Source organism: Typopeltis vanoorti, chromosome 11 (genome assembly GCF_054136105.1).
Source record: "Typopeltis vanoorti isolate ZY-2024b chromosome 11, IOZ_Tvanoo_1.0, whole genome shotgun sequence".
Taxonomy (NCBI): Eukaryota; Metazoa; Arthropoda; class Arachnida; order Uropygi; family Thelyphonidae; genus Typopeltis; species Typopeltis vanoorti.
Genome location: NC_143559.1, coordinates 46635817 through 46648525, shown reverse-complemented (window position 1 = coordinate 46648525; position 12709 = coordinate 46635817). Strand labels below are relative to the sequence as shown.

General features: G+C 33.5%; 1 protein-coding gene across 1 annotated transcript in view; it reads right to left on the bottom strand.

Moving 5' to 3' along the window:
• Positions 1-829: 829 nt before the first annotated feature.
• LOC150101518 (cytochrome P450 2J2-like) overlaps positions 830-12709 on the bottom strand; it is a 64198-nt gene continuing 52318 nt past the window's right edge. The window contains exons 13-15 of the mRNA XM_090400821.1: positions 11876-12131; positions 7813-8000; positions 830-1139 (exon numbers count right to left, since the gene is read on the bottom strand). Of these exons, the coding sequence (XP_090256947.1) occupies positions 961-1139; positions 7813-8000; positions 11876-12131 (623 nt within the window). The 3' untranslated portion in view covers positions 830-960. The remainder of the gene's footprint in view (positions 1140-7812; positions 8001-11875; positions 12132-12709) is intronic.

The window sequence follows — 12709 nt, the reverse complement described above, 5'->3', positions numbered from 1 at the left end:
ATTATTTCGTTTAGTATCATTTGGGTACCTCTAAAATTGTTTGATTTTCTGTTCCACTACCATGGGAATTATTTAGACTCATTTTCGTAGAGTTCAGCGATTCGAAATACTTTTTTGAAATTCAAACACTGTTGAAAGATTTTAAAACAGCGACATTACCACTCTGCGAATTTTTAAAATAGAAATAGTTCTAGAAGGCAATGTACAGTTTGCGTTTTACAGAAAGATCATCGAATGAGATGGAACTTTTTGAATTATATTACAAATCATCGCATTAGATCATATTGTCACAGTTTATTGCCCCCAATAAAGATTGTAACCAAAACTGGGGAAGAAATTGTACTTGAGATATTATAAGAGCTTTTTCATTTCAGCAAAAAATAACAGCAATTTGTAGAAAATACATCATTTATGTTTGATAACTCTTTTACTCGCTTCAAGAACTATAATATAAATGTAATGTGTACATTTGGCGTATTTCTATGATACAATGAACAATTGTTAAATATTATGAAGATTAATCAAAATTTTATGCAATAATATAGTAAAGGAGTTTATAGTTATACTTGTGTTGAAATCAATAACGATGCATTTTTAAATATGACATAAATATGATATGATATTTAAATATGATATTTCATAATGACAGTTTGCCTGTTTTAAATGCAATTGCACAGAGAGAAAATTATTCTAAACTATAACAGAACATGAGAAGAAATATGCAAACTCCTTCTTAGTTTCTATTTTTCCGTAAATTTCAAAGAAAATGTATAATAAATGGTTTATAAATGGAGATTCTAGAGTATTTTACAATAATCTAAAACTGGAATTGAACCAATATAGAGGGTTTTTTTAATGTCACATTTAACAAAGCTTAAATCATTAATCTAAATAATACTAATTAACGTAATATCACAGTCATAACATTTGTTACTTAATCACTCTTTTCATTTTTTTAATTCATTTTCTTTTTATAAGGCTTAATTTATGACGGGTTGGATGAATAGCAACTTCAATCTGATGCCGGAAATCAGCCAATGAATCAGCTGGAAATTTCAATTCAAATTGTTGGAGAATTGTTGTAAAATACAAAAACGAAGAAACGAGAGCCATTTTCTCACCAGGACAGGACCTTTTTCCTAAATAAAAAAAGGACTCTTAAATATCAATTTTTGTTTTTGTTGAATATTTTAATTAATTTTGGTAATGTTATAATCAAAATAAACCGAACCTAGTATCTGTTTATGAAATGCTAATATCAGGATTAATACTATTTACAAACATTTAATAACTACCAAACTACAATGCCTGCTTCATCGTAAACCATTAATGGACATTGGCTACTAATGGGATTGATATGGATTGACAATATACAGCCTCTTCCTGTCAAATGAATTCTGGCTTCCTGCGGTGTGGTCTGTTTCCACGCAAGCGATTCTGCAGAAACCAAGGAATATTCCTATTATAAAGGGATACTTCCTAATTGGAGGAAATGCCAGCTAGACACTAGGTGGTAGATATTCTTCATTGCACAGTGAAATACTACTGCATTGATTATTGGAAATCTGAAGTAATGAATGTCATGTTTGGTCCCGCAGCAGGAATTCCTGTTTATCTATTCCGCTGCTCTCTACTCCGTACAGTGTGAATAATACCTAAGGCTATGATAAACTTATTAGAAACCCAGACCTTTCTATATTTCGAAGGTACATCCGTTAAAAATGTCGTGCCATCGTGCAAACCCGTCAGTAACGAGTCAGGAGATTTCCAGTCAACTGTTGCATAAACCCACTGCCACATTTCTGCCAGGTTTTGCCTGGAGAGGGAGTTCGATAATTCTATCGAACTTATTATATAACAGACTTATTATATATAATCTAGTAACTTTTTTTAAGGATTCCATGTTGAAGTGTTTATCTACTCTCACCGAACATCGGCACTCAATTCTGCCATCTAACCACAAACTAACTAATGATGAACCAGTAGATATGTCTACTGTAAGTCACTTTTCTTCGAAGGTTTTAATTTCTCCATTATCAAAAATTAATTAAATTCATCCCCTCTTGACTTGTCGGAGCAGGCGGACTGGTTCGTTTCAAGGTCACATGTAGCCGATGTCATGACCACTTAATAGTAGACGTCTAGATTTCTTTTCCAGGGTATTTCTGATAAGAGGATGGGAATGTTCCCCTTATCAAAAATTAATTTCTAAGGCAGTTTTGATAAGGAAGCCTAGGGTATTACATGTTTATCTCTAGGTTACGTTACGGTTTTTGTGTGCTGTATGATTTTTGCCGATCGAAGTTGTCTCGTTTCGAGGTCCGTTATATTTGACGTCGTATTTGTGTACGTCGTTACCAATGTACTCACCAATGGGGCAGAAAGACACGTGACCGGGCGTCTTTTAATAAGAACGTAGACCACTGTATGTGTACCAGTTTCTCGTTAACAAGAATAATATTATGCTTAGGTCATGGGTGTATAGAGAAAGCCACTGACTGTGCGTGTTTTTAATAAAAATGCTGTATAACCCTTAGGTAAAACTTGGTTGTTACTTTCCTTGAAGTTAAGCACGTTTCAATATTTGCTTGGTCATCAATCAGTCTTTATGGCGATAGGATAGTTTTAATAAAAGAAAACACCATGTAGCCCTTAGTATGTAGAAAGACTGTGTGTGTGTGTGTGTGTGTGTGTGTGTGTGTGTGTGTGTGTGTGTGTGTGTGTGTGTGTGTGTGTGTGTGTGTGTGTGTGTGTGTGTGTGTGTGTGTGTGTGTGTGTGTGTGTGTGTGTGTGTGTGTGTGTGTGTGCGTGCAAGTTTCTCGTTAACGAGAATAATATTCTACCTTGGTCATGTTTCATTGCCAGTTATCCAGAGTCAACCATCCTGAAGGGTCTGGGATACATCGATGGCTCACATAATTTCTACTGTGAAAGGAAGTATTCGCCACGTTACAATAATGTGTTGAAAGCTTAATTTTAGGGAGATTTGCACAAATCTAAATAATTCACCTCATAATAATTGTTTATAATCTAATTCTTCATAAAAATCTAACAGATTCTGAATAGTGATCATCACTTAATGAAAAACACGATGCTTTTCTTGCTTGCTTGATACATTATCTCTAAGAAGGATGCTCTACTATATAACCCTGATTAGGTTTTTCATTACTCTCTCAGTAACACTTATAAGATTTTAATTGGGTAAGAATTTAAGTCTTAGTATAAACATTATAAATTTCCAATAGAAATAGATGATTTTTAATCTTAAGGGCCTTTTCAAATTAATACTGAACTGAATTAATTTGTAATCAATTAATACATCAACATGCATTTATGAGGAATATGCCATTAAAAATCGACAATTTGATTCTTCTGTGTTGTATTTGGTCACATATATATACTCTATCAATGTTATCTCTTTTTCAGTCTTTCCTTCATCAATATAAACTCGCAGAGCTCGTTACATTTTTTTCGGTTCTATTTGCCTCAATCTTAGCTTTTCTAGCTAACGTTAGTTCAAGTTTAATTTTATAGCCTTTAACACGTTCATTTTCAAACACGCGATATCGCACGATGTGGGATCTCACCAAACGGCCGATCACGCGTTATCGCATGGACGTCGTTAACTAAATAAAAAAATACGAAACCACACGAAATTCCAATTTTCAGCTGCTTGGCAATGAAAGTGTTAATGAACGAGGTGGTTAGAGATTGCTGTTTGTATATATCATACTAATTAGATGAATGTTTTACAGATATATATATATATATATTTACAAAGTTTTTCTTATTAGTATATAAGTCGGAGGACTTAATTAATCAACAGATCGACTACAATATCAAAGTTTATATCAGGGTAGAAGATTTTATTATATTACATATCTCTTTAATAAATGCGTATCATTTACTATTAGTGGTATTTAAAGTTTGTAGATGTTTATTCTGAAAGTTTTGACGATTTGTCTAGTGTAAGCCTTGTCAAATGGGAAAGAAGGGTGCAGTATGATTCAGCTATTTAGGATTCTGTAAACAACTGTAAGCGAACTGACAACTCATCCTGTTTTCCTTCTTTCTGGTGTAAACAGAAAAGGATGATGAAAAGGTTTGTAAAAGCCTTGTATTATGCAGTGCTTTTTTTTTGTACAGCTTCTTCCCACTTCTCCGAGAATGAAACTTAAGATATCAGTCAACAATTGAAGGCATTGATGCAAAAAAAAGAGCGATCACCATTCTGGGTCGAAAAAAAAAAGAGTTATAGGTTGATCAGTACATTAAAAAAATCGCGGAATACATTGGTGAAAGAACGAGGAAGCTCCAGTAAGCCAGTGAAGAGTTATTATGAGTACAGTACTTGCACAATACAGCTTTGCGACTATTATTTATGAAAGCTTGTAAATTTTTCATTTTTATATTTTCATAAAATTGCGTTATTTGATATTTTTAGATATATTCTCATATATCATATAATAATAAATGGTTTTGTCAAAGAGTTTCTTCCATATTTTAATAATTTATGCTGGATTAACTTATTTTTATACAATCTAACCTAAACAGGGAGCAGCACCGAATTTTGAAAATCCATCCAGCTGTCAGAGAAAAAAATAAATTAACTTATCTTAATAATAGCGGTAAAACGAGCATTCAATGTACGTTGTATGTTAGCCAAAATCCTTTCGAGTAACAATCTCAAATATTTTTGGAATGCTTTTATTTAATTTCCAAAAGTTGTTAAAATGGAGATGTCCTTTTACCGGTTGCACAGCGTTTTTATTAAGCGCGCGCGCGCGCGCGCACGCACACACACACACACACAATCAATGGTTTTCTCCATCAACACATAACCTATTCTCGTTAACAAGAAACTGGTACACAGACCGAGGTCTACATTCTTATTTAAAAAAAAAATGGTCACGTGTCTTTCTCCCCATTGAGTATTGATTAGACTGGTAACGACCTATAAAAACATGGAACGTCAACTACAGGGGATCTCGAAACGAGGGAAGTTCGACCGGTCAAGAAATGGTGAATTTAATTACTTTTTGATAAAAGAGAAATTTAAACCTTAATTTAAAACCTGACAGTAACACTCCCCCTCATTAACAAGTATCTTGCACACAAAAATCGTAACGTTACCTAGAGACAAACATATATAATACCCGAACACTTCCCTAAGCTTTCTTAGAAAAATTATCTTAGAAGTTTTGGTAAAGGGAACATTATACTCCCACTCATCAGAAATACCGTGGAAACGAAGTCTACTATCTCGTGGTCATGACGTCAATACGTCAATTACAGGTGAACTTGAAGCGAAACCAGTCCCCCCACTCCCACCAATCAAGAGGGGATGAATTTAATTAATCTTTGATAATGTGAAAATTAAAACTTTCGATTAAAAGCGACTTATAAGTAGACATAGCTCTTCGAGCATTATAAAGAATCACACTGACACCGCACCAAAAAGTAATTTCCCTCATAAACTAATTCCCTCCTCAAAAAAAAAAATAGTCACATCACAAACCGTCACGACATACAAATCAAGCTAGAATCTCTGTACACTTTCACAACTTTACTAATATTCATGGCATTAACACAAACATAAATGGCTTTCACTATCATTTGTATTCCTGAATTGACATCTTATTCCTGATTAATAAAAAAACACACCAGACCTCAGCCACATCTACAACTAACCACTGCCTAAACTACATGTTTCATGATTCTTCTTGCCACATGGGTGCATTTGTGCATTTGGAAACCTGATAGAGCCTTCCAGAAAATGGCTACTTTAGAATCTTTTGCATTTGACTTCTTTGTCCCATTTCTCAACATTCATTTGTTGCATTTACTGGTCTCCAAGCACGGATAACCACTGAGACCAATTCACATTCCTTTTCACGAAATTCGACCACCTTCACCTTCCTGGGCGACCTCAACGTCTACAATTCCAACTGGATTCTGTATTCCAACACCACCGATCTAGTTTGGAAGAGAAATAGAAGGCTCTCTATAAGTAATGAGCTAACACGAATGGTTCATCTACTTACTCGAATTCCTGATCACATTCTTTATTCTCCAAATATCTGGATCTCTTTTTTACCATTCTTACAGATACACTGTACAGTCACCTCCCCTCTCGGCAACTCAGACTACAACCTTGTACAAGTTTCCTCTCTCACAGAAAGCCCTTCTTCAAATGAAATTTTTGATAAATCATAGGAATATAATGAGTATCGGTAAATAGGAATAACTATTAGTATATGAACATAACAATTCAGAACGTCACGATTATACTGTGTAAACAAGCCATTGTAGCAAGCGATACGAAATCTATATTTAAGCTGTAAGTTGCAGCTAGAATTGAATGACGTAGAGGAAGATTATATGAAATAAAATCAGGCTTAATTTACTCTGTTACCTAATTTCGTCATCCTTAGGGATGACGAAATTAGATAAGAAAATAAATCAAGCTGCCATCATGAGGAGTCATCTAAATAACTGTATATAAAATATCAGACAAATTAATCAAATGCTAAGGTAACAGTGTAAAACAAACCAGTTAAAACTAATATTTAACTTATGGATCTGAGAGATAGTTTACACGTAAACCAACTGATTAAAAATGCTGAATATCAGGATCATAATAAAATGAAGATATTATAATTGAACTTAACATTGAGGGTAGTCAGGAATGTGTGATTACAGGTAATCTCAGTAGGTGTGGTCAGTTAAACAGAATGAAAGAGAAGATGAGATATTAGCAAAGCAGGTGTTTAATCCAAAGATGGCAGGAAAGCGATCCAGAGGATGACAGAGATCCAGGTGGACTGATGCAGTTAGAAGTGTCTTAAAAGACCGAAATATAAGATCTGACAGGAATTCTGGCAGGTAAGTGACTCATTTTGAAGAACCATCGGTAAGAAATAGGTAATAATGGAAGCTTTTCATGTAATACTGTCATATAACACTTTACCTGTACTACCTGTACTATGTGACTTCCACTCGAACAGCATTCGTTGTATACCATATGACGTGCACCAGTAATGAGAAACATCTCATCATGAAGCGAAGATTCACTTTTTAAGAAAGAAGTAGAATTTCGTGAAGGAAAAAATCTTGGCAAGTGCAGAAACTTCTTATAATCAAATCTAATCTGATCCTATGGCTTCCTCTCTTTGAGAGGGTTGCAGCTGATTACCAGGGAGATAATGACGCAAGGTGGTTTCCCGTTGCCTTTCTATGACTGCAGCCTGTGTGTTCATGGGTCCGATTTGCCTGCTTGCGGGAGAAAAAACCGCAGATAAACTGGCCGAAAAAACCCTGCTGTCACTCCCAAGACTGGATAATTTGGCTGTGGCTGAGGAATCTAAGCTATTGGCTCAGCTCCTCATAATATCGACGGGAATCGAATCCAGGACACTCTTTCCCCAGGTATATGGTTGCGAACCGCAAAGCCACTAGGCTAACCGCGCGGACTTTTAATCAAATATGAACCAAAAACCTAACATCTGTTGGAGTATATCATGTTACCAAACTCCTTCTCATGAATTCTAAGTCCCAGTTTCTCCCGTCAAAGGATATTTACATCTTACTTATCCAACACTGTTTGCTACTGCCAGAAACTAGTAATGTCTTTTGAAAAAACAAGTGTTAAGTTTCTATATGTAAATGAAGAGTCATTAATAAAAAGGGGGGGATTATTACAATTGAATATACAAAAAGGATTAAATTTTCAAAGAAAAATTCTTCAAAATTCCGAAAATCACTTAACATATTATTAACACAAATACTGTCTATTTTGAAACACTGACTTACCCATTGAAAAGGGAATGAAATATTCTGGTTTCATCACTGTTTTTCTATCTAGAGATAAAAATCTATCGGGATCGAATTTTTCTGGATTTTTCCAGTATTTTGGATCATGATGTATTGCCCAGATGTTGACAATGACTATGCTTCCCTTAGGAATATCATATTTTCCTATTATTGAATCTTCAGCTGCTCTGTAAATAGTAAATATAAATGCGATACACTAAAACATGTCTATACAAAATTGGTTAAATTGATAAGCAATTTAACCAATTAAACCCTAAAATATATAATGAATTTTTATATTATTTTTAAAAGAGTGTTTGATTCAATCAGCAAATTCAACTTGTTTCTGTAATTATATATAAGATAAGCAAAATTTTAAGGAAAAGGCTCATCGGGATAGTTCAAATTAAAAAAAAGGTTACTAACATAATAACCTACATTCATTTCATACCAAATAAATTAGAGAAATATATTATTATAATCTTATAGAACAAATGAAAGTGTATTGCGCAAGTGCGCTATACTGAAATATTTCTTTTCAAACAGTCACCAGCTTGTTTAAATCATAATAATTTTATCCTGAATTTGATTAAAGTAATCATATCGACAATATAGAGTTTAAGCATCGTTTATAAAATGTATTCAATCGCACAAACACTATTTCTTCAGTTTATCATGCATACATTTCCACGTGTTGGTATGCGCATAAAACAAATACCAACACGTGGAAATCAAAGTTTATATTGGGTGTTGATAATGTCAACTATAACAAACGATAAGCTATAATTTTTGTTTTTGTTTTTTGTTTTATCTATAGGTTTGTCATCTCCATAACAAGTGTTCAGCCAGATTTTATCTTTAATTCATTTACTTGAATTTAGTTTTCATACTTTTGTATTCTTGTGTTCTTGTTCATAAAACATTTGCTGTCCTATGTTACATGTACTACTTCATGCAAGTCAAATTAAAATCTTCAAAACAAGGCTATATAAATTGAATAGGAGTATTCCTTTCTTATCGATGTGCTTTATTAACTGCCTTCCTGATTGCCGAGGAGATTCATAATACGGACAGTTGGTTCGAATTCCACTGCCGCATGAATTCTGTGAATATCTTTATGTTACAGATAAATATCATTTAAAATGTGTAATCAGTGCCCTGCTTAAAACTTGCTGAACGAAATATTGTTAAATCTTGGAAATACACTACATTTCGGTCTGACCTATCGAAGATTTTCTAATGATCAGCTCCATTTATATATTAATGTGATAGTGATTCCCAATCTTTCGTGGCTATATATATATATATATATATATATATATATATATATATATATATATATATATATAGGAAACTCGTGGTAAAGGTGGAATAAGATATGATCACTATTCTTAATATTTACCCTTAATGCAAAGCACATCGCCTAGAGAATATGTAAGATGCTATGCATTGAAGGCAAGGGGCCACTACCCAGACCGGTTTCGACCTTTATTGAGGTCTCATCAGTGGGAGCCAGGTTTAGAAATCTGGCCTCGCAGAAAACTGCAGAAATCTGACAACATTGAGATCAAAATCCAACCATAGGATCTATAGGGAAAAGTCTAAACTTTTACATAGATCTTTATATAAACATGAACGTTTATATAAAGAAAGTGCTGAAGCCCTACTACACAGACCAAATTTAAATTGCAATGACGTTTTAATATTCCTAAAGTATGGGAAATTGTCATACAAAATTGTATAAAATAGTCTTTTTATATATGTTATTTGTTTTATGTTTTTTGTTCTTCAGTTATATTTTAATTTACTTCTATAACACGTTACTGCACGCATATTGAGATTCCATTGTAATCATGCTCCATAACTGTATGTTATTCCTAGTATTATTTGAATTTCTGTACTGAAGATGTCCCAAGATACTTGAGCTGAAATATTTACGTATCGTATTAATACTTATCACTGTGGTTAGTAAGTGTGTGTTTTAGTGACGCAGCTTATGAATTTTGTAAATTCGTTTCATAGCCAGGTAACATGATATTAATATGAAATCTGTATTAGACGATGATAAACAGCAGTTAATCTAACTTCATGGTACTTTATTAATTCAGCAAAAATAGACTCTTTGGATTTGACAGCATGGAAAACATTTTTTTTTAAAATAATTGTTATTTACTTATACGTTTCAATATACGTAGATTTGGATAATCTTATATAGTTCTTTACAGTTAGCATGAAGTAGAAATAAGCATTTAGAAATTTGATTTCGGTCATTAAAAGTGCCACATTGTTTTTCATAAATATAAAAAAAAGAAAGAAAAAAGAAAAAAAGTAATGCAAAAGAGCTAAGTCGATAGAAAAATAGTTTTGGTCCAACGCAGTGGAATATTATTTTTATGACAATATTTTCTACTACTACTACTACTAATAATAATAATAATAATAATATCAATGTTATCAATGATGATAATGTTATTACATTATCATCATCAAATTCCTGATATGTTTCCTTACTGTAGTTGTGGATTTCCGCTATATTATGATAGTATTACATGCAAAATTTATATCACTATTACTGTCCTATCGACAACAATGTATAGTGATGTAAATTGTTCAGTGATCTACGGATCGTAGATATTTACATCAAATTAATGTGTTGCCTCTCAGGACTACAATATTATCGGATCTTATATTTACATGTTCTAAGGCATTCGCTTGGTGAAAAACATTCTTAAAAAAAAAAAACACTTGTTTTGCTAACCACTCCTCTCTTTTTACGTTTAACTTACGATACTACATTAACTCTGATCACACATTTTGGAATGTTAACAATGTTAAAAAAGATCTTTTCGTTGATGTTTTTTGAATCCATATCTGTGATCTCCAATATTAACCAAGCGTTTATTAATAACTCATCTCTCAGTGTCATTAAATATTTATTATTAATTTAATCAAATATTATTTATAATCCTTAACTGAAAGTTACATACATTTCAATTAAACGCTATAATACACTTTAAAATGTTTTCATTACGATTCCTCTCAAATATATGCTACAAAATTATACAAAAGAAACAAAAACAGCATAAAGAGATTTCTAATTGTTCTTTTCCTGTTACGCTCAATGACTTGTCACAGTCAAGTAACTTGGACTCTTCGAAATATAAGTAATCATCAACACGGTATTACGATGAAGGAAAAACCTAAGTTTCCAGAAAGAAAAACACATCCATCCCCTTAAGATACCGACTAAGTCACCTGCAATAGGAAAGAATTTATAAGGATTCTTCGCATCCTAGACGGAGTTAGAAACTCAGGTCTTTACAACTGAAGGGTATAGTGAAAATCTACTGAGCTACGGAAGATCTCTAATATGAAGTTAGATATTGTAAAATATATATTAATTTACTTTTAAATAAAGGCAAACACAGCTTCATATAAGAAAAATAAGCTAACGTCTTTTATTCCCTTATAGGGAGTACTCGAGGCCGTTTTAGCCCTAACTAACTTGTGGAGACTGAGTGGGCAGTTCAATCTCCGCTCACACCCATTCAGAGATAGCTGGTCCAAGGTTATCACTAATTTACCGGCACGCAGTAAAGAGACGGCTAACAATTGTCGCTATCTCGTGGTACCTACCTCTAACACAGTATTTTTAATGTCTAGAAGTAGTGTGGGCGGTCGATTTTCTTGAGTTTAAGGGACGAAAAAAATCATTTGCCCGTTCCAGAGATCGATTAACTCTGGAACCTGTAGTAAAAATGATTAGAAAAAGTTCCTCCAGTCGGCAACTAGAATCGAACTCGCGATGCTCCTCTTGAGTGGTTTAATGGTGAGGAGTGCAAACACCACTTCCAGATGCCCTTCATAAAGCTGTTCATAATCATAAGTTATTTATACTTACTAAAGTAAAATAACTTATAGTATATAATAAAATATACTGTATAATAAAAACTGTTACAGAAAGTTAAATATAAGAACAACTTCTGCAAAAGGTAATCTAAGTAATGTAATTTTTAAAATTAATCTAAGTAATGAAAATTTTCATTTCGTAGGGAAAACTTACACCCTTTGCACATTTAGTGGAACAATTGTCTTCCATCTGGACACTTCTAGCAAAATCGCTTGAACGTAGGGAAGATTAAAACGATCCTCCCAACATGGCATTCTTTCATTACCGACGATATCATCTATTTCCGCCTGGGCTCGTTTCTGGATATCAGGATAAGCGGCCATAATCAAAAGACCCCAGGTAATCGTTCTTGCTGTGGTGTCACTGCCAGCACCAAACAATATTCCAACGTTGCCTATCAACATGGTTTCTGTGTACAAAAAGAACATAAATGGTTTAATATTTTGTCAAATTAAATATCTGTGTATTTGTTTATTTATATTTCAATTTAGTTTGTTTTGTAATAAATTCGTCATTTGTTTATTATACACATTTTACTCACTTTGCCTCAATAAGTAGTGTTAAATTACTTCACAAATTGAGTCCGCGCGATTAGTCGAGTGGATATGCTCCTCGCAATCATATGCATGGGAAAGAAGTGTCCTGGGTTCGATTACCGTCGCTGATGTGAGGTGCTTAAGGATCTTTCTCAGCCATAGCCAAGTTAGCCGGTTTTGGGCGTCTTTGTCTGCTTTTCATCCCGAAAAGCAGGAAAACCGGCCTTGAGAAGTCAAAACCACTACGGATATAGGATATACCGGGGCATATGGCTGACCACCTTATCCTGAGTACGGTTTAGATCCGATAATTAATAAACCCTCGACATCGCAAAAGCATGGCCTTAGATGAAAATCAAATAAATTCATTATGTTTGGATGTGTTTTTCATATGTAGTAATATGTATTAAACTCATTAAAAGTGAAAAATAGAATGAAACTGAGAAATGTT